Source organism: Mchenga conophoros, linkage group LG9 (genome assembly GCF_057382185.1).
Source record: "Mchenga conophoros isolate Kocher_MC1m ecotype Shallow Benthic linkage group LG9, M_conophoros_male_GT1.1, whole genome shotgun sequence".
NCBI classification, from domain to species: domain Eukaryota; kingdom Metazoa; phylum Chordata; class Actinopteri; order Cichliformes; family Cichlidae; genus Mchenga; species Mchenga conophoros.
The window spans coordinates 18354419-18373178 of NC_140534.1; the positions used below are offsets into that span (position 1 = coordinate 18354419).

At 40.5% G+C, this 18760-nt stretch overlaps 1 protein-coding gene across 2 annotated transcripts in view; it reads right to left on the reverse strand.

Moving 5' to 3' along the window:
- The window catches only part of sh3kbp1 (SH3-domain kinase binding protein 1), a 45831-nt gene that overhangs the window by 24172 nt on the left and 2899 nt on the right, over window positions 1-18760 (reverse strand). For both annotated transcript variants that reach the window (XM_085286741.1, XM_085286740.1), the window contains exons 2-3: window positions 11235-11392; window positions 1479-1593 (exon numbers count right to left, since the gene is read on the reverse strand). In XM_085286741.1, coding sequence (XP_085142867.1) covers window positions 1479-1593; window positions 11235-11392 — 273 coding nt within the window. The remainder of the gene's footprint in view (window positions 1-1478; window positions 1594-11234; window positions 11393-18760) is intronic.

The following is an 18760-nucleotide window of genomic DNA, read 5'->3' on the forward strand; positions in this document are numbered from 1 at the left end:
CTTTTAGCTAGAGGGCAGCTTAACCATTACTGACACCAAGCACTTCATACTGGCCTTGCAGTTGTTTGTCTTACACTCATTACCCTGCTCATTACTCTTGACTCATCCTACAGCAGCTGGGGCATTAAGACATGACCCTGCGCCTTCTCTTTTGTCCACAAGGTGTCAGTCTTCTTCACCTTATATTTCGATGTGTAGCATATGTAGTATTTACAGAGGCTGGTTCAATAGATAGTGATTATAAAGAAGAGATGTGGAATCCAAGCAAAACAAGAGGAGCATATTAATCGAATGTGTACAACCATGTATTAAACTTAATACTGGTTCTTGGAGTAACGCCAATTGTTAACCTGAAAAAAAAAATGTTTAAAAGCTGCTATTTGTATCACACTCCTCCTTAATAGGACGAAAACACCCAGACTGAAATTGTATGGTCGTGCTGTGTATGCAATTATGTTTATGCTTCACATCTTCTTCTTCTCCTTCCCTCATTGTCTTGTTGCAGTTGTTTGGCAACTTTTTAAGATCTTTTATATCTCTTTGTCTCTACTTTGTCATTTTTAAGCTGTTTTGACTCAGCGTGAGTTTGAGATTCTTTTTTTGCTCATACTGTTTTCTTGTGGTCATTTCTTACAATAGCGTCCTTTAGTTTTTGGTTATCACCATTATCACTGTGGTTTTTGTGTGATGCTTACTCTTACTTCCCGTCTTATTTTCAACAATTATATAATTCTTTAAAATAGGACGGGAAGTAAGAGTATCCCTGTGTATCCCTGCTGTCTTACTTCCCCTCTTTGTTATTTTCTTACACTCAGTATTGCCAGCTTCACTCTCATTAGCTTCACCTGTGTTCACTTAGTTTTCTGTATTTACAGCCCTCCTGATCTCCTTGTTGTTTGTTAGTTTGTTGAGTTTATCCACCACCTTCCTTGCCTGTCTGTGTGTCCTCTGTCAGTTTTCTTGTGCCTGGACAAATTGCCTGAATTTGGATTTTTTTCCCTGACACCTGGCCTTGTTTGGAATTCTGTTTGGATAATCCTGCTTGTGCACACCAGCGCCTTTTGTTCATTCGTTCATGTAATTCTGTCAAAACGTTTACCTGCCTCCCTTTATCCTGCATCTTTTGGCTCTATCTTATGAATGGAACTCCAGAGCATAACAATTTCTGAATGCATGTTTTAATTTTCCTTTGCCATAAATTTGCTCCTTTAGTCTAATTTGCAAGTCACTAAAAATTTAATTGATTGCCAAACAAAGTAATCCATCCATGACACTAATAGGCTAATTACCTATCCGGTGACTCCAATATAGATGCACACATACTACCCTGGAGCATATGACTGTCTAGTATGTGTATACATGCTCAGCAGTGCTTGACCCAAATCTTTCCTCACATTAACAGGATCTATATTTAGGCCTGAAGCCTTAAAGCTACTGAATGACCACAGTGTATGAATGTAGGAGACAGAGCCGAGTACCTTTCCTGCCTGGTCGTACGGTGGAGTCCAGCACGGGGCTAGCACTGCCGTTGGCGAGGTCAGGTCTGATTGTGCTTGCCTGTCCTCCATCCCTCTTCCCCTCCTTCTTTATCTCCTATAGAGAGAGGAGCACAGGTTAGAGAAATGTAGGTTACAGAGACATATACGATAAAAATAAGACCAGCCAGGATTTAATAAATGACAGTATTAAAGCATCTTTGTCTAAATGCCAGCTTTAAAAAAAAACATAATTACAGATTTTAACAGCCAAAAAAGAAAAAGCAATCCCATTTGTCAACAATAATTTTGCTTAATATGATGCAACCTAGTCTGGCTCAAGTAAAAACGCTTGTGATTCAGTGTAAATATCAAATTTATTATAGCTTTGTGTTTTTACGTATTCCAGACTGTCGCTTCACTCAAACGGAAAGACAAACAGCTTAAACAGACCGTGATGTCATGTACAGTCACTTGGGCATTTGCTAGGGATAAATTATGGGATGAAACATCGTCACGAGACATGATTTACCGCTGTGGTGCTCAACAGAAAAATGTGCTTGAATTATATTAGATTTTTGAACAAGTCTTAAAGTTTGGAAACAAAAAATACTGAACAAAAACACTCTTTCTTTTTTTTTTTTACACACAACTTGTAGATGTTTCATGGTTTCTAGTTGCTAAGTTGTATTTATTGTTTATTGTTGACTTTCATTTGTTCACTAGTATTCTATGCGTTCACTGCCTCAGTCCTCCCCCCTCTTAAGTTCATTCACGTCTCTTCATTTCCTGGTTTTAGCTGTTATCTATTTCCTGGTTTACTTTAGTAGTTATTTGTCACTCGCCTCTTGCATTTAGTTTTACTTCCTCCTCTGTCCTGTTGCCAAAATTAGGTTCAGCTGCATACCGTTACTCTCCTGCACTCAAACCCTTGTGGATAAAGTGCTCTCTTCCCTTCAGTCTTTCTCACAGTGGCTGTGAATCCTCCCTGTGTGTCTCCCCATGTTTCCTCAGTGCTCTCTGGGATTTAATAAGTTGCCTTTTGGATATCTGTCTCTTTGCTTATGGACTTATGGCAACTGCTTACGGACACCTTGCCTTTTGTTAAATCTATCCACCTTCAGTGTATGCATTTTGGGTGCTATATCCTGCAATTTGTGGTACAAGGTTTGCAACTCTTCACTATTCTGCTTTGAACATTGAATGGTTAACGTAATGTACTGACAGATGCAGTGTCACAAGAAACTGGAATCTGCCTAAGTAAATAAAAGCCATTTAAATATAATACTATGACGCTTTTTCACTTTTTGCCTGTCACGTAGATGGCTCCATAGGCTGACACATTGAAATATTACCAGTTTCATACTAAGGTGAAGGAGACATCTTTCTTACTGTGGTAGCATCAAGAAGGGCAGACGGGCTTAAAGTTTGCCAGATCGAATATGTGGTGCGACCTGGTGACCCTGACTGTGTACCTGCACTTGCGCAGACACAAACAGAACACTACCCCCCCTCTTTCCCTGTGACTTTCACTCTCATAACAAATCACAAGACAGCACGCAAAACTAATCAGATAAGCCGAAGAGAGGCGAGCAGACCAATACGCCGACTGACAAAAAAATCAAGGAGACAAGGAGACGGCAAACGGGGAGATGCAGTAACCACAGCGATCCTGGGAAACTAGACGCAATGGTTCACATCTCCCCACCACATTCATCATGACACTGTTTCATAAGCTTTGGCCTGTGGCGAACGCAGCTCAGCGAAGCAGACGGGCCCGGGTACACTGACTCAGTCCAACCTCTCAGACACAATCTGGGTGTGCGTTGCCTGGTTTGGCGTGAAAGCCTTAATGAGCCTCTGAGATCCAAAAATATCAACATGAGAAGATGTTTCCTCGACAACAGCTGAAGCTTATCTGAGGCAAAAAAAGAGACATTTTTGAAATGAAATAGGATGGGGACTGAAAATGGTGGTGAAGATTTCTGTCTTGGTTTTCCAACTATAAAACACTATCTAGCACTCAGCAGAGAAAAGACTCTGGATCCCCATTGCTTAGAGGCCAATTAAAAAGTGGCGTGCGGCTTGTGTGCTTCTCTTTAAACAGGAAGTGGCTAATTAAAAAGTGAAGTACTGAACAAAAACTGTTCTCCAGACAGCAAAAGTTAAATATATATATGCATTTATATTTATAGGAACTCAAGGTGTATAAAGTTTTTTTCCATATCAAATATTCACAAAAATTTAAATTTTTCATGCCTGTAACTTTAATAACTTTTAGTTATTAAACTGAACCTCTTCACTGTGTGCTATTTTGAATTCTTGATTATCAACTAATATCACGTCCTTCTGTGTTGTACAAACCATCCAAGGAGTTTGTGCTTCAGTGAGGCACCCCTGTAGTTTGAGTACAGTTCAGCTGATACGTTAGCACAGCCATCTTTCATCTACGTAACTTTAAAGCTTCAAAATGTCAAGTCCAAAACTAGTGGGTAGCATCATGGTGGCTAGATCCATCTTTTATACTGTCTATGGTAAGTGCACTGTCAGCTCAACATATTCCTTGAACGTCCATCGACTTGTTTCATATTATCCTTTTATAAATAAGACATTCAACTCAGGAGCAGCTGTTAAACCTCAGACTTCCTGCTCTGCTGTCTGTTTCTTATTCAGCTGAACTACAGAGCGAGCACAGCTTTATAATAATGCCCTCCGATGGCAGAGAAGAAATGTTCAAAGACATCTTAAATATTTTCTTTCCCTGTGTTTCTTAAATCTTTCTTTCATTTTGCTTTTTCACTTAACTTATCTTTTGTACTTTCTCTTTTCCTAAGCACTTGCAAATGTTCTTCGTGGTACAATACACAACCAATGCACATGTTACAGCATTAGAGTGGTTATTTTTTTTCCCATTTGTCATAGATCATAGTCAAAACAAAACACTAAAACACACAAGTGTCTTAAACCTGCTTTCTGAAAACCACCAGGTGACGATGGGAAAACGCCTTTTTGTTTTGACATCTGTAAACACTTTCCTGCTGAATTTACAGTCTCGATCACTCATTTTTGGCCATAAATGGATGTGGAATAATTATTGTCATTAAAAATTCTCCTTGGCTAAAAGCAAGTTCGTATGTGGTCTCACAGCATCCCTCACTTTTTTGGGGAAATGAAAACACTAATCAAAAAGGGACTTCTAAAACCAATCACTGACATCACACTACCTCCATCCATCTTTTACTGTATATGTAATTTAATCATGTGACTACCAACATGTGATACAAGATGTCTCCACTAAGTGCATTATTGTCTGGTGACAAGCAGAAGTGTTTTGTTTTTCCCCAAGTTTCCCCAAGTGCTTGCAAAGGGGGTTATTTGACTATTGTGGGGTTTTCTCTGTATTATTGTTGGGTCTTTACCTTATAATATAAAGTGCCTTGAGGTGGCTGCTGTTGTGATTTTAGTACTATATAAGTAAAAGTGAACTGAATATAGTGCTTTAAACATTTAACCCTTTTGTGATACAATAAATATGGAAAAATGTAGTTCTGAACTTATTTCAGCCCTGCGCTTGCCTTGTTTTTTGATGCCCATCTCAGGGTATTGAATTTTCTGTTAAGTTCAACAGCAAACAAATGAGACAGCAGTTCCATGTAGATAAAATAGAAATGGATAGATGGAATTATTGTAGTGGTTTATAGTAAACAGTAAAAGATGAATGTAACACCAGTCCGTGTATATGGAGAAGACATAGTGTGGCTGTCTTCTAATGACAATTTAATGACCAAATTACTTGTTAATCAATCATCGATAGATCAATATTTCTTGGTCTGTCCGCCTGAACCTTTTCATCAACATCAGTTTTTGCTGTCATACTCCAACCAAATTTGACCTTGGAGATAACACTGTGGTTTCCTGGGTAAATTCTTATCAGAGCTTAATTTGGATAATCTATGCAATATAAAAATAAGAAAAAGTTTCCTCATTGCACAAGAGCCATAGAAACTGAATGAAATGGCAGCAGTTAAAATCATTTGACTTTATCATAACGGAGAAAGCACCGTGTTATTTATATGCAATGATATTCTATCGTAGATTCAGTTGTTAACATTGCATAATTTGTCAAATCACTCAGCTTAGCCCTGCAAATGGAGCTTTAATTCCATGTGAAGTAGATGTATTTGGATAGAAACAGAAAAGTAGAATTCCTGGCTTCATCAGCTGTGATCATTCAGTCATGATCGCACCTAGCCTAACGTCAGCCACTGAGCTAGCAAACCTAGTTAGCAACAACGTTTGAAGTGAAATAAGAGAGTTATGGTGGCTCACTACCAAATTAAAGACACTGGAATAAAAAAAAGTTTGTCACAGCCAACACATTGCCATTTGTTAAGTAGGCTAATGCAGTGTTAATGTAGACCCACTTAAAAAGATATTGATTCTGCGGGCAGGCACTGCAGCCTCCTCCTCTGATTTTAAAGATTATGTGTCCTGCAGGGAAAAAAACCCTCACGCATATTCATTCAGAAACATGCGTACACAGACACGAGTGCCCATAGACTGACTGGTGAAAATAAAACACTTAGGCTGGAGACACTGCATAAGCCAACCTACGCAAAAACCCACAGCAGGCATTCTTTAGCCTACAGCTTCTATTTGGTATATATGTGAAAGGAGAGAGAGCAGCTTCTAGCAGCTACTAGCAGCTTCATGAAATGCTATAAAGGGATTAAACAAAAATAGAAAATGTCTTTTTTTTTTAATTCAGGGTCATTGTTTAGATAATCATTATGTTTGGAGATGGAAATCCTGGAAAAAGCTAACTCTCCTGTTTGTCTTTTTTTATGACTCCATTCATGCGCGACTGTAATTTTGTCCTGGGGGATATGGAGGTAACCCAGAGAAAAAGGAAATCCATCTGAAAAGAGGAAGAGAGCGTGATTCATCATATCTGAACAGGAAACACCTGCACAATGTACACTACTGTGTTTGCGTGTGTTAGTTGGTAATGTTTAAAAGCCTTACGGCAGCTATGTGTTTTACCCTGAAGTGCTTGAATGCTCAACACTGCTGTGTGTGTCCCCTGTCACCAGACCTCTGACCTTTTCTCTTCACAGATAATACAAAACAATGCACTGAAGCACCCGCTGCTTAGTGGGTGTTCAGAACAGTCTGATGTACAGAGGAGGGAGGAATGGGGAAACAGAGCTAGTGCTTGTAAAATTATTGTGAAATGAGAAGCAGAAGAGTGGTGCAAAATTATATTTTCCCTTGCTTTATATACTCTGTCCTTATTTCACAACTCTGTCCAGGGGTCAGAATGAAATAGTCACTTCAGAAATATCTGAAACCCCCTTAAGCTTAAGAACACTTTATTGTGCTAAGGATAAAAGTCAAGCGCCTACAATTAGTCCAAAAATGCAGCAGCACGCCTCTTAACCGGCACTAGAAGGCATGAGCACATCACCCCTATCCTCGCTAACTTACACTGGCTGTCCGTCAAATATAGCATTGATTTCAAAATCCTTCTGCTCACTTTTAAAATTCTAAATAACCTGGCCCCTAGCTACCTAACTGATCTCCTTGATCTGTACAACACAAAGAGAGCACTAAAATCCTCCAGCCAGCTGCTCCTAATGCAACCAAGGTCTTGTTTAAAAACCAGAGGTGACTATGCTTTTGCCATTGCCGCTCCTAGACTCTGGAATAATCACACAGTTGATATCCGTACATCGGAATCAAATCTATCGTTCAAATCACGCTTAAAAACACACCTGTTCAACTTAGCTTTTGAAGCAAAGAAGTTTGACTTTCATTCGGCCTGCACTACACCATGTAAGGTAATTTTAATTGTAACTGTACTATTTGTTCCTTGTTCTGCCCCCATTGCGGTTTTATTGTGAAGCACTTTGATGTACGCTAGTCTTTTAAATGTGCTATAGAAATAAATTTTGACTTGACTTGAAGCATGCCACCTTAGCTGTTGGACAGATGGCCTCACATTTGACTATATAGAAGATAAAGAAGAGTTCATGGTCGACTCAATGACTGGAGGGTTTGCATATCCTGTACCCGTCCACCACTGTGCTTGACAGCTGGTCAAACACACTGAACATTAATCTGACCCCAAGGTCTGACCTTCGGGTGACACTTCTGCGATGTTCACCCCTGGTAGCATTGTGTTAACACACACTTGAGTTCTCCATAGGTGGTCACCTAGTTGATGATCACTTATTCAAATGCATTTGAACAGCAGCACATGGCTTTTAATTCCTATCGAAGCAATAAGGATGTTCTTAGTGTTTCACAGGACGGTATTTTCATGGTTTTTTGTAACTAAGCAGTAGAGTAATTAGTAATCATGTCATACAATGCTTAAACACATGCAACGTTCATTTTATTAATAAAAGTCTGGGCGTTAATGTCTTCTCTGTCTAAAGTAAATGCTGGAAAGACAAACATTCACTTTCACTCCCAAAGCCTTTCATGTCAGATCAGAGCATGTGATACTGATTTTCAATATGTGCCTGTCCAATGAACAGAGGTCACACGGCTACAGCATTTCCCATAAACAGGATGTCCTCCACCTCTGCTAAGAGTCTGTGAGGATGTTGATGATGAGGATATCAACGACTTGTTTTCTTGGAGGGAAAAGGCTGCAGCAAAAAGAAGAAATCTAAAAAGAAAATGCAACTGGGTCATTATTATTAATATCATCTAAAGAATTCAACTCCATTAACAAGTTTCAGAATATAGAGTGTGTTAGTGTTAGCCTGAGCCGAGCCAGACAAAAACATCCAAAGCTGAAAAACGCAAAAATCAGGATTACAGTGAGTTATCTTTCCCGGTTGTTGTCAGCCGCAATGACGCGTGCATACAATTACTTCCTGTCACCGCTCTTAAACCTGTGTGTCCACATCCTCCACTTCCTTACACACAGATCTTCACATACACACACATTCCTCCACATGGCAAAGCTTAGAGTCACTTATTCCCATAACTGCAGTCTTGTGACAGACCAGTTTGGTATTACTGGATTACTCACAGCCTCACTCTGTCACACTCTCTCAAACACACACACACAACATCCACGCCAAGCCTCTGGAGGCCCATTGTCCGGCTCTCTGACAGTGAATGCGAGCGCTGACGTTCAGTCAGCACAAATGAAGCCTGACTGCACAGAGAACAGCCTGACAATAGATGCACTTCTTTGCTGAGTCCTGTTACCCTTGGTTTGTAGCACTTTTCTACTTCCTCTCATGAGACTGTGAGCAAGGTACTTCCTTCTTATTGTCACCACACACTGACTATTTTACACACCAGAAACTTTTTGTGAGAATTTCCTCATTCCTGAATCATATACCTACAACTGTGTTCGATCTATTCCGATCACCGAGCCAACAAACTCAAAGTAGAAGACCTCGGAGCAGAAGCTGGCTCGCAGGCACATTTTCCACCACAGAAAAAGCAGATGACGCTAGTCTTTTAAAAGTTTTCTGACAAATATTTGTTGTTCCAGACAGTGAGAATGTCCAAAGCAATATCTTCAGCTGCCTCGTTTCATCCGAGCAGTGGTTGCAAAACAGAAAGATTTACCATCATAAATGAAAACCTGACATTCACATTTTTGAGATACTTGAATTTATTTGATTTGTTGCGCCAGGGGAACTTTGTGATCGCCAATAAACTTTCTCACTTTCAACCTGGTGAGGTCTGAAGATATTTGTAACCGTGAAACCTGACCTCTGTGGCCACGCTACACTGAATCATACGCATAGCTTGCCATTTTGCTTTCAACTACCCTCTCAGACCCCATTGTGGTTGTTGGGTAGACCTGGAAGCTCTGCTGCTAGTGGCTGAGCTGTGTCTAACATATCAGCTGCCTGTCATCAATCAGACAATAAGAGAACAGAATAACATCAGTAACTTTTTAAACTATTTTTAAATAACTTTTACAATAAAAGTCTAATTCATTCGTTAACTAATCATTTTAACTCCCAATAACAGTAAACAACTAAACAGTTTTACTGTTACTTTGTTTTAAATGGGCGATTGTGGCTCAAGAGTGGCAGTTCGTCTTGTAATCGGAAGGTTGCCGGTTCAAGCCCCGGCTCGGACAGTCTCGGTCATTGTGTCCTTGGGCAAGACACTTCACCCGTTGCCTACTGGTGGTGGTCAGAGGGCCCGGTGGTGCCAGTGTCTGGCAGCCTCGTCTCTGTCAGTGCGCCCCAGGGTGGCTGTGGCTACAATGTAGCTTACCATCACCAGTGTGTGAATGGGTGAATGACTGAACTTGTAAAGCGCTTTGGGGCCCTTAGGGACCAAGTAAAGCTCTATACAAATACAGGCCATTTACCATTTAAATCCATTTCTTAGTACATCACTTCAATCCCCAACTCCAGTTAATTAGTTTTAATCAATGGGGGGAGATTGGTAATTGTAAACCAAACACAAAGAAACTCTCTTTAAATTTACTATTACCAGAAAACACTGCATGCACAACATTGTTATCACTGCCACCATGCTACGACTGACTGAAGAAGACTAAAGTGTGTTGGATGCTGGCATGATTGCCCATCAGAGCACATTCCCAGACCCAAACATTCCTACACTGCCTACACACACACTGCCAGAGTAGCACAGTCATTCCCTGGCCAGAATTTAATCCTAATATGCCTCCTACTGAATACACCTGGGACATGCTGGTTCATCTGAGGCAGTAACAACTAATGACCACTGCACATCTGCAAGCTGGAGGGATTCAAGGAATGGAGAGAATTTCCTAACAACAGATCCGGATTTGTGCAATCCAAGCGGAGAAGCCAGAGGAGGCCATATATCATCGTGAACATCTTGAGAGAAATCCTACAAACCAGAGTGGATGATGACTTTTAGGCCATTCAAATTTCTCCAAACACTGAGTGAAGCCAACGCTTATTGAGGCTACTTGAGCTCAGAGGCAAATATCACAAGACTGAAATGTGTGTTTGTAAACACCTGAATGGAAGTGAATATATTAGATGAAGATGAATGAAGAAATGATATAGATTCAAAGTGTCAGCTGCAAGAGATCTTGATTTATGTTACTTTATTACTTCCTCTGCTTTTCTGATTGCATTGTCTGTTGCAGATAACAACGCAATCTGTGAAGTAACACTTTGGGATTACAGAACAGTTGCAAAAGTTTACTGGTTTAATCCAAACAACAGACACTCCCTGCATGCTATTTTTTGACATTCAGTCTGGGGATGAATTACATTTATTTCACTGCTTCCGCTTCAGTGGTGAGAATGAGTGTTAGCTGAATGGTTTGATGGTGAGCATGAAAAATGATGTGACTCATACGCTAAGCAGATCTGCACTCCACCGCCATCCCGAAAATCCTTTGTTGAGACATTTTCTGCTGGCTTTCCTGTTCATTTGTCATCACTCAGTATTTTGTATGTGAAACCAATATTATCGTTTTCTAAATATAAGGTAGAAGCAAATTCTAACCACACGCTCCATCTTATTTCTTAGCTTGACCTAACCTTATGTCTAATTTTAGATTACTTCACTTTACAAAGAGTATAATGTTGCAGAAATGTCGAGTGTGTGTTCAGCTGCCCAAAAATAGCAACACAAACAAACACCCAAAACCCGCCACAGCTACATGTCTGCTCCGCTGCTATTGGTGGAGGGTCTCATGTGGGTTTCCAAAGTCTTTCAGGATGAGGGAAGAAGACATCTAGGTGGCGGGGACTGTTTGCAGTTACTCACCCTGACAAAGTTATCGGGGAACAGCCCCCTGCGTCCACCCAGCTCGCCCTCCCACCATCCTCCTTCATCTCGCCGTATGTTCACGATGATGTCACCCGCCGTCAGGCTCAACTCATCGTCCTGCTGAGCCTCATAATCAAACTCCACCACGGCTTCCACTGTGTGCAGAGGGCAAAAGAGAGAGTTGAAGATCAAATCACACTGCAGAGACACCACACTGTTCTATAATTTGTCTCTGCTCCAGTCATTTCGATGATTATCAAGGTTTTCTTTATTAATTGAAAGTGAAAGCAGAACACAAATCTTTGAATTTGACTCCAAAACACTTGTTCATTCCCTGGGAGGGGAAAAAAGGGACTCGCCAATTAAAGGTGTCCTGTAGCATTTAGTTGTTAACAAACCAAAGTGTGTGTGTGTGTGCTTCTGAAACACCGAATGCAAATCGAGCTGCTTTTGCATTTTAAAAACCTGCATTGTTTATCCCCTTTATCATCCTTTCCTTTGCCAGTCGCTGCTTTTCTGCCGACACAAACTGTTTGTGCGGCCACCTGTCCTCGCCACAAATACCTCACAAACAAACAAAATTTATTCAGGAAATGTCGAACACATCTGTCACTATCTTCTCACTGTCAGGAACATAAAAGCCGGAATAAAAAATATAAAGCGCTCTCACTCACACATTGCATGTACGTGGCTTACCACATAGCGACACCACAAACTGAAAACGCAGCAGTATTTCTCGGTAAATACATTTTACAGAAAGTGCAGAAAACGTTGCATATTCAGTTTTTACATATGCTGAAATAGCTTTTCGCAAATACGCCACATTTAAGCATTTTAAATTACACTTTTGGCTAATTTTAACCTATCTGGACGTAGCTTTCCACTCTCCTTCTTTGGATAGGTCTTGGACAGGAATTGGATAGAAAGAGTGATTTTACACATAGAAATTACTATAAGAGACAGCTTGTGGCCTAAAATAATGTTGAAACAGTAAAAATCAGTGGCCACTATAACCAAAAATCACTGGTCTGCACATGAGAAGCTAAGACGAATGGAAACCAAGATGCAAACATGAAAAACATCTTACAAGACAACAGTTTGGTGTTTTGCTTCACAAGATCTTGTTAAATCTCCTAAATAAAATAATTTCAAATCACGATATCTTGTTTCCTGCGACTCCTTCAGCACGCATACACCAGAAGGAGAGCAATCTACAGCTTCACACTCACAAACAAACCCCCACACAGATGAATATGTAGCCTGATTAGGTCTAGTGCCCCAAAATAGATATCCCCATTGCAATCAGGACACTGGCTGTTCAAGGCAGCTAATATCTGTTTTTATGTCTATACTCACTAAATGTTTAAAATGAGTCATGTAAAAATGACCGAAAGCTGAGACTACTTATTTCCCAAAAGAAGTGGAGAGTAAAAAGTCAGCATGACCCATCCAGCCACAATAGCCAAAAGTGAGGCGAAAAAAAAACACGCACACACTTTAAGTTAGTGTTCTTCGCTTTTTTTAGACATTTACTTTGGCTTGCAAGTTCTTCCTTGTGGGTATAAAAATGGTCAAAAAGTTCCCGCACAGTTCTGCTCGGTGTCCTGTAAACACTTCAGATGAACCCTCCTGCAGATGACTCAAAAGTAACTCGAAGACAGTAATTATTCCCTTTGAGTCAGTGGGGGTGTTTTAATTTGAGCAAGAGGGAAGTGGAGAAAAAAAATTCCTGCAGCCTCTAACAAAATTGTGTCCTACCAAACCTCTTGTGCTAATTGGACAAAATCTAAAAGTAAGTAAGTAAAACTTCCCTATATGGCACAGCAAAAAATCAAACAGTGCTTCACAATAAAACACAAAAAATTAAAATATAACATATCAAAACAATGTAAAGCAACGGCATATAAGATAAAATAAACACGAAACCTAAGATCCTTCAGATTTTAAGATCGGAGCTTCCTGTCAGCTTTAGAGTTCCTTTTAAACCTACTGCTTTAACCTTTAAAGCTTTGAATGGTGAGGACCTCAGTATATCTCAGAGCTTTTATTGGTCTACTCTTCCAGCTGATCCCTTTAGTCTTCGGAGCAGAGGTTACTGCTGGTGCATCGTACTCATTTTAAAACAAACACAGAGATTGGGCCTTTGGGGCCGTAGCTCCAAACTGTACTACAAATTATTCTCATCTCTTTGTTTCATTGATTCAGATAAGTTATTAAAAGCTGATTTTAAAAAATTATTGGTTTTATTGTTTGTTTTTTTCTCTTGGTGTCCATCAAAAGTGCTTTACAAGTAAGCTTTACTTTACTCACTTAATGTGCTAATTAGACAAAAACTATATAAACTATATATTACCCAGTTCTGGAAACTAATATGTATCACAGCTGTTTGGTCCACTGCCCACCTTACACAGTTTCCAAAGGTAAAGTTGATACAACACAGGAAGTTCTACCACTCAACAGATTTAAACATGACTGAATCTTATAAGCTACATAACCTTGATGACTCGTATACTTCAGTGCCATACTGTTACATCCTTGTAATGTATATCCACTGAAGGGTTTTGTTTGAGGTTTTTGAGGCTTTTTGTTCTCACCACCCCATTAAAGAAATCTTGAAAAAAAAAACATGCCTGTGCTGTGCACTGACAGGAAGCACTCAGATGTCAAGATATAAATAAGTCGAAATGCACGGCATACTGAAGACTGTAATATGGCAAAATATCTTTTACCCAATTCTCTGAGATCGTTAACTTTGAAACAGTAACATAAAAACATATAACACACACACTATGTTAGTTTCCTCAAAGCATCTAACACACTACCTCACACTTTCACACACTCAGAAGCATCTTGTGACTGCCTGTGCAGCTGTTAATACTTGTAAAAAATGCACTTATGTGTCATATCACATTTTGCTTATTAAGGCCAGCTCTCTACACACACTTACCCACACATGCACCGGCTGCTGAGGCCTAAACCGTGTAGGCAGCAAACTGAGGGGATGCAATAGGGGAGTTTCAGGGGTTCGGTAACCATGGGAACAAGAGTATAAGGGGGTTGCTATGACTCAGAAGGACTGCACCCCCCCAACACCCTCTTTCACACACACACACACACATATATATATATATAGCATTAAATGCATAAAAGGTTTACACCAGACCAACTAAGACACTTCTTTTGCCGAGTGGAAGGTCAGGGTGTGACTGAGAGGAAGGAGGAAGGCATCCACGAGACACAACAGACGACTGTAGTCCAAGTTGGTCTGCTGCTCAGATGGGGGGATATGATTCTGGCTTGAGGTAGCTCTACAGATTAGTCGCAGCTGAGACAGCGACGTGGACGTGTTTTTCTTTTACTAATCTCAGCTGTAATGTTTGTGGGGAAGTGGCAGGTTGTTCAGTAAGGAGAAGTGCGCTCTGTGAGTTGATAGCTCATGGCAGTTGTCTTGCAAACTGCATTACAGTAGAACTGAGTGGCAGAACAGGGCAAGGCACTGCAGTACACCCACCAAGCCCCGCTGAAGAAGGCGACAGCTTGTGGCTCTGCACATCACCGAGTGCAAAGATGGGTGCAAGTTAAAAGTGACACAACGTTAACGCCAAATGGGCTCCGAGGAAGAGCCGTCACATGTGAAGCTATGCAGAAAGAGCAGAGTCCTCCAGTGGAGATATGAGCTTACAAAGCAAACAGCCTGGATTGATTATCTGTGGCACACAGAAAACTGCACGACAGCAGCTGAGGTGCAAAGGAGATCACTCAGTCCCGCGTACAGGGCTTAACTCAGTTAAGTCCAATTCAGGCAGCTGTATACCTGCACACTGACATCCCTGCGTACACACAGAGCTAGAGGAAGTTATCTGCTGGGATTTGAGTCCCCACCGTGTTGAAAGGGAAACAACTTTAACTTGATAAAATTAAATACGTACGCATATTATTGAAGGGTGGAAACACTCCATAATTGAGCAATCTGAGGGCGACATTTGGAATAACAAAAAAAATCTGAATGTAATGCAGTACAAAAAAGCCTTGATGTAGCAGCAAAGGAAGCAGATTCAAGTTCAAGATTTCCTTAATGATCTTTACACAAAGATAGATTGTATAAGACACTTTTGATTTGCTACACACAGATGAAAATAAAGATAACTGAATTATTAATTAAGTTGTTTTAAAAAAAAAGAGACTATTTCCGTATTGAAGTGTGGGAGGTGAATTCAGCAGTCTCAAAGCACGGGGATAGAAACCGCTCCGAAGTCTGGTGTTTCGGCAGCGGATACTTGTGTTTCACTTGCCAGATGGCGGCAGGGTAAACAGGCTGTGGCTGTGGATGTGGCGGGTTTTGTCTTCGGCTCCCTTTGTCTTGTTTATACAAAAGCTGAGTGCTTAACGATACATTAATTATCCCACTCCTCACTCCTTAAACATTATCCATTTATAATCCCCCTTTTCTGTGTGTTTGTGTGTGTGGTTTGCCTTCTTTCCTTCTTTTTTTACTACAGGTCTTTGTGTGGTTGTGTCTTGATTACGGTCCACTGTTACGGCCTACCTCGTGATCCCATGTTCGGCTCGTCTTTTATTTTTTTAGCACATAAAAAAGAAAGGGGGAAGAAGATATTTTTCTCACGTACACAAACTTACACACACACACACACACACACACACACACACACACACACACACACACACACACACACACACACACACACACACACACACACACATACCAATCAGAGAGAAGTGCCTTACCCACCATCCTTTTACTCCCTTTTTCTGTCTTTTATTTCATCTTTTTTTATCTTTGGCTATGCCTTTTTGTTTTGTTCATACAATTTCACCATTTTTCTTGCATATGCAAGCAAAATGGTGAAATTGTTTGTTGTTTTGTTGAGGAACTTCAGGGTCTGAACTAGCTTAAGTCCTGATCACCAATTAGCCCAGTCGAAACTTGCAGAGGTTATCCTGAACTGGGCCTGTTGACGGACTCGGACAGGAAACAGTGAAAAAGGAAAGAGAGATGAGGTAAGAAGGCGTAATAGGGAAATTCACTAAATTAAATATATTGTTCCAGTTGTCACTCACAGTCTAATAATGTTTATTCCTTATTATTGTGCAAACTCTATTAAGAAACCCATCAAAAAACCACACTGCTACTCTGGATCACACAGTCCTTCAGTACCACAAACACATTCTTTATGCACCGCCCTCTGTGCTAAATCCGTGGCACTAAAAGGACCCAGCAAAGCTACTGTTTATTCCCATTAGAGTAACACATCATTGGTTTGGGTATTTAGATATGTAAACACCAAAACACCAAAACCAAAAGAATACAGGCAGCTGCAGGGGGTATTTTAGTTAAAGAGCCCATTAGGAGTCGCCTCGTTTGACCTCTGGATGGCATGCTGAGATGTGAGGAGGATTGAGATAGCAAGGACATGTTTCAAATGTCGGCAATGACTTGTAAAGATAACATATTAAGATAAAAATTCCTTGGTAATACCACACGCACAAAGATTACACCTAACTTTGTTAGATTTTTTTGCTTGTGTTGGTGCAGCTATACAATTTGGGAATTATAATGCACGTGTATGTTTTTCTAAAGATGAATTTGATATGTCTCAAAAGCAGGAAGTCAGAATATGAACTTGAATCATTGTTTCAAAAAATAGGGCTTTATCTAGATTTCCTTTGTCACTTTTCTAGAAACAATACATGTTTTTTGCTTGACTGGGAAAAGAAAACTAATGAGCCAAGAGGGCAATGAAGGGAGCTCGTCTGATGGCCCATGAGAGCGATGATAAAAGATAACACTGCTGCTGTTTTTGCAGCAATGTGTTACATGGCGTTAAGTGGCACATGTTTATCAGTGACAACAACTGCAGTTCCTCTAATAGCCACTTGAGACCAGTTTGTAAATACCCATAGACTTCCACATTAAGAGTGTTAAAAAGCACATTTAGAGAAATACTTTTGGACTGGATTGGTTATTTCCCACTACAAGAACTACTTTTTTTTATCTCACCCATTAAAGTATTAGCTGCATGGTAGCTCTGCGTGACAGCTAGCTTTCTACCTGACAACTAGGCATCTACTACAAGTCACTTCTCCTAATATGAATTGCAGAACTGGACTTCTCAGCGATGAGGTCTGCATTCCAGTTTTTTCAATAAGAGAAATACTAACATGCTACCTCTGTAGAGAGTATATAGTTACATCTTACTAAATAAGATGCCAGCATTACCTAAACCTTAGAACCCAGATAACCTGTCAGCTATAAGGGGAAAACACACAGCGAGCATCACTTTAGCCTGTGGCGATAATGCAGTGCAGTTTTTATCAGAGGTTAATCATTTACAAACACCCAACAAGTGACTATTTATCTGTCTGCATCTTAGTGAAACCACCATAATTCAACAGACAGTAGCGACCATATCGACAATAGCGGCAAGAAACCGAGACTTCTGAAGGGCTATCTTTTAGTCATAAATCACCATGCAAGTGCAGACCATGAGGCTTAGTTGGGTATCTGTCATTGTTCACTGTGCCATGAAATGCAATAAAACTCTTGATGAGAAACAGTGAAAATTACAGTTAATTTAGGCGATTCTGGTTACAGGAAGTCTATTTTTGACAGCTTAACAATTAATGCTCCTGCAGCCTTTAGACATCAGCTGCAGATATCAGACAAAATCATAATTACGTTTAAGTATTCTCTTCCTCTTCCTAACTGCACATTTTCGTTGCATGAGTGACAGTAACCGAAGTTTCAAACGATTTTGAGATGTTTTAAAGAAGAAATGATTAATCGACTGTGGTAGTCTGTCTGTTCTATATTCATGCAGTTGGTAATACGTTGTCAGTACAGAGCAAAAGGAGACTGACAAAAAGCCTTGAGAAGACAAGAGTGAATATTTGAAAGCCTGCAGACAAAATAAAACTCCCACTCAAGTGGTCAAGAAATACACCCTCGCACAAGAAGCGAGATGGGCCCGCAGCATACCCCGAAAAGCTGAAGACAGTTTAGATAAGAGGAAGCAACACATGCAGACACAGTGAACTTTGCAAAGCTGTGTAGCCACTTCACTGGTTAATAGCGGACTTGTGTTTAGTTGTGGGTGAGTTTCAGTGCTGCTGTGGCTGATGATGTCAAGAGCAGCTGTGTGTTGCTCTCTGTAAAACATTCACTCTGGACCGGAGCCCACTGGGAGTCAAAGCCACCCACTCCAACTGTGGATCAGATCACAGGCTTCAGCAAATTCCCCCACATTAAAGAGAAATTCCAGCCGCTTTTCCGCTCATCGTTCTGCTGTCGAGCGCATCTTGTGATAAAAATCTATTAATCTCACCCCCAGCTCGAGCTGCCCCTTTCTCAGCGCTCTCATTTCCCAGAACTCCCAGTGATAACCCCCAAGTGCATTCCTCTTGGGGTTTTAGCGTAGGTGAGCAATGCTGGCAACAAAAGCAGGAAGAGAGAGAAAGCTTTTCAGTTTCAGACGACAAAAGTGAAACAGCTCTTGGCCAAACAG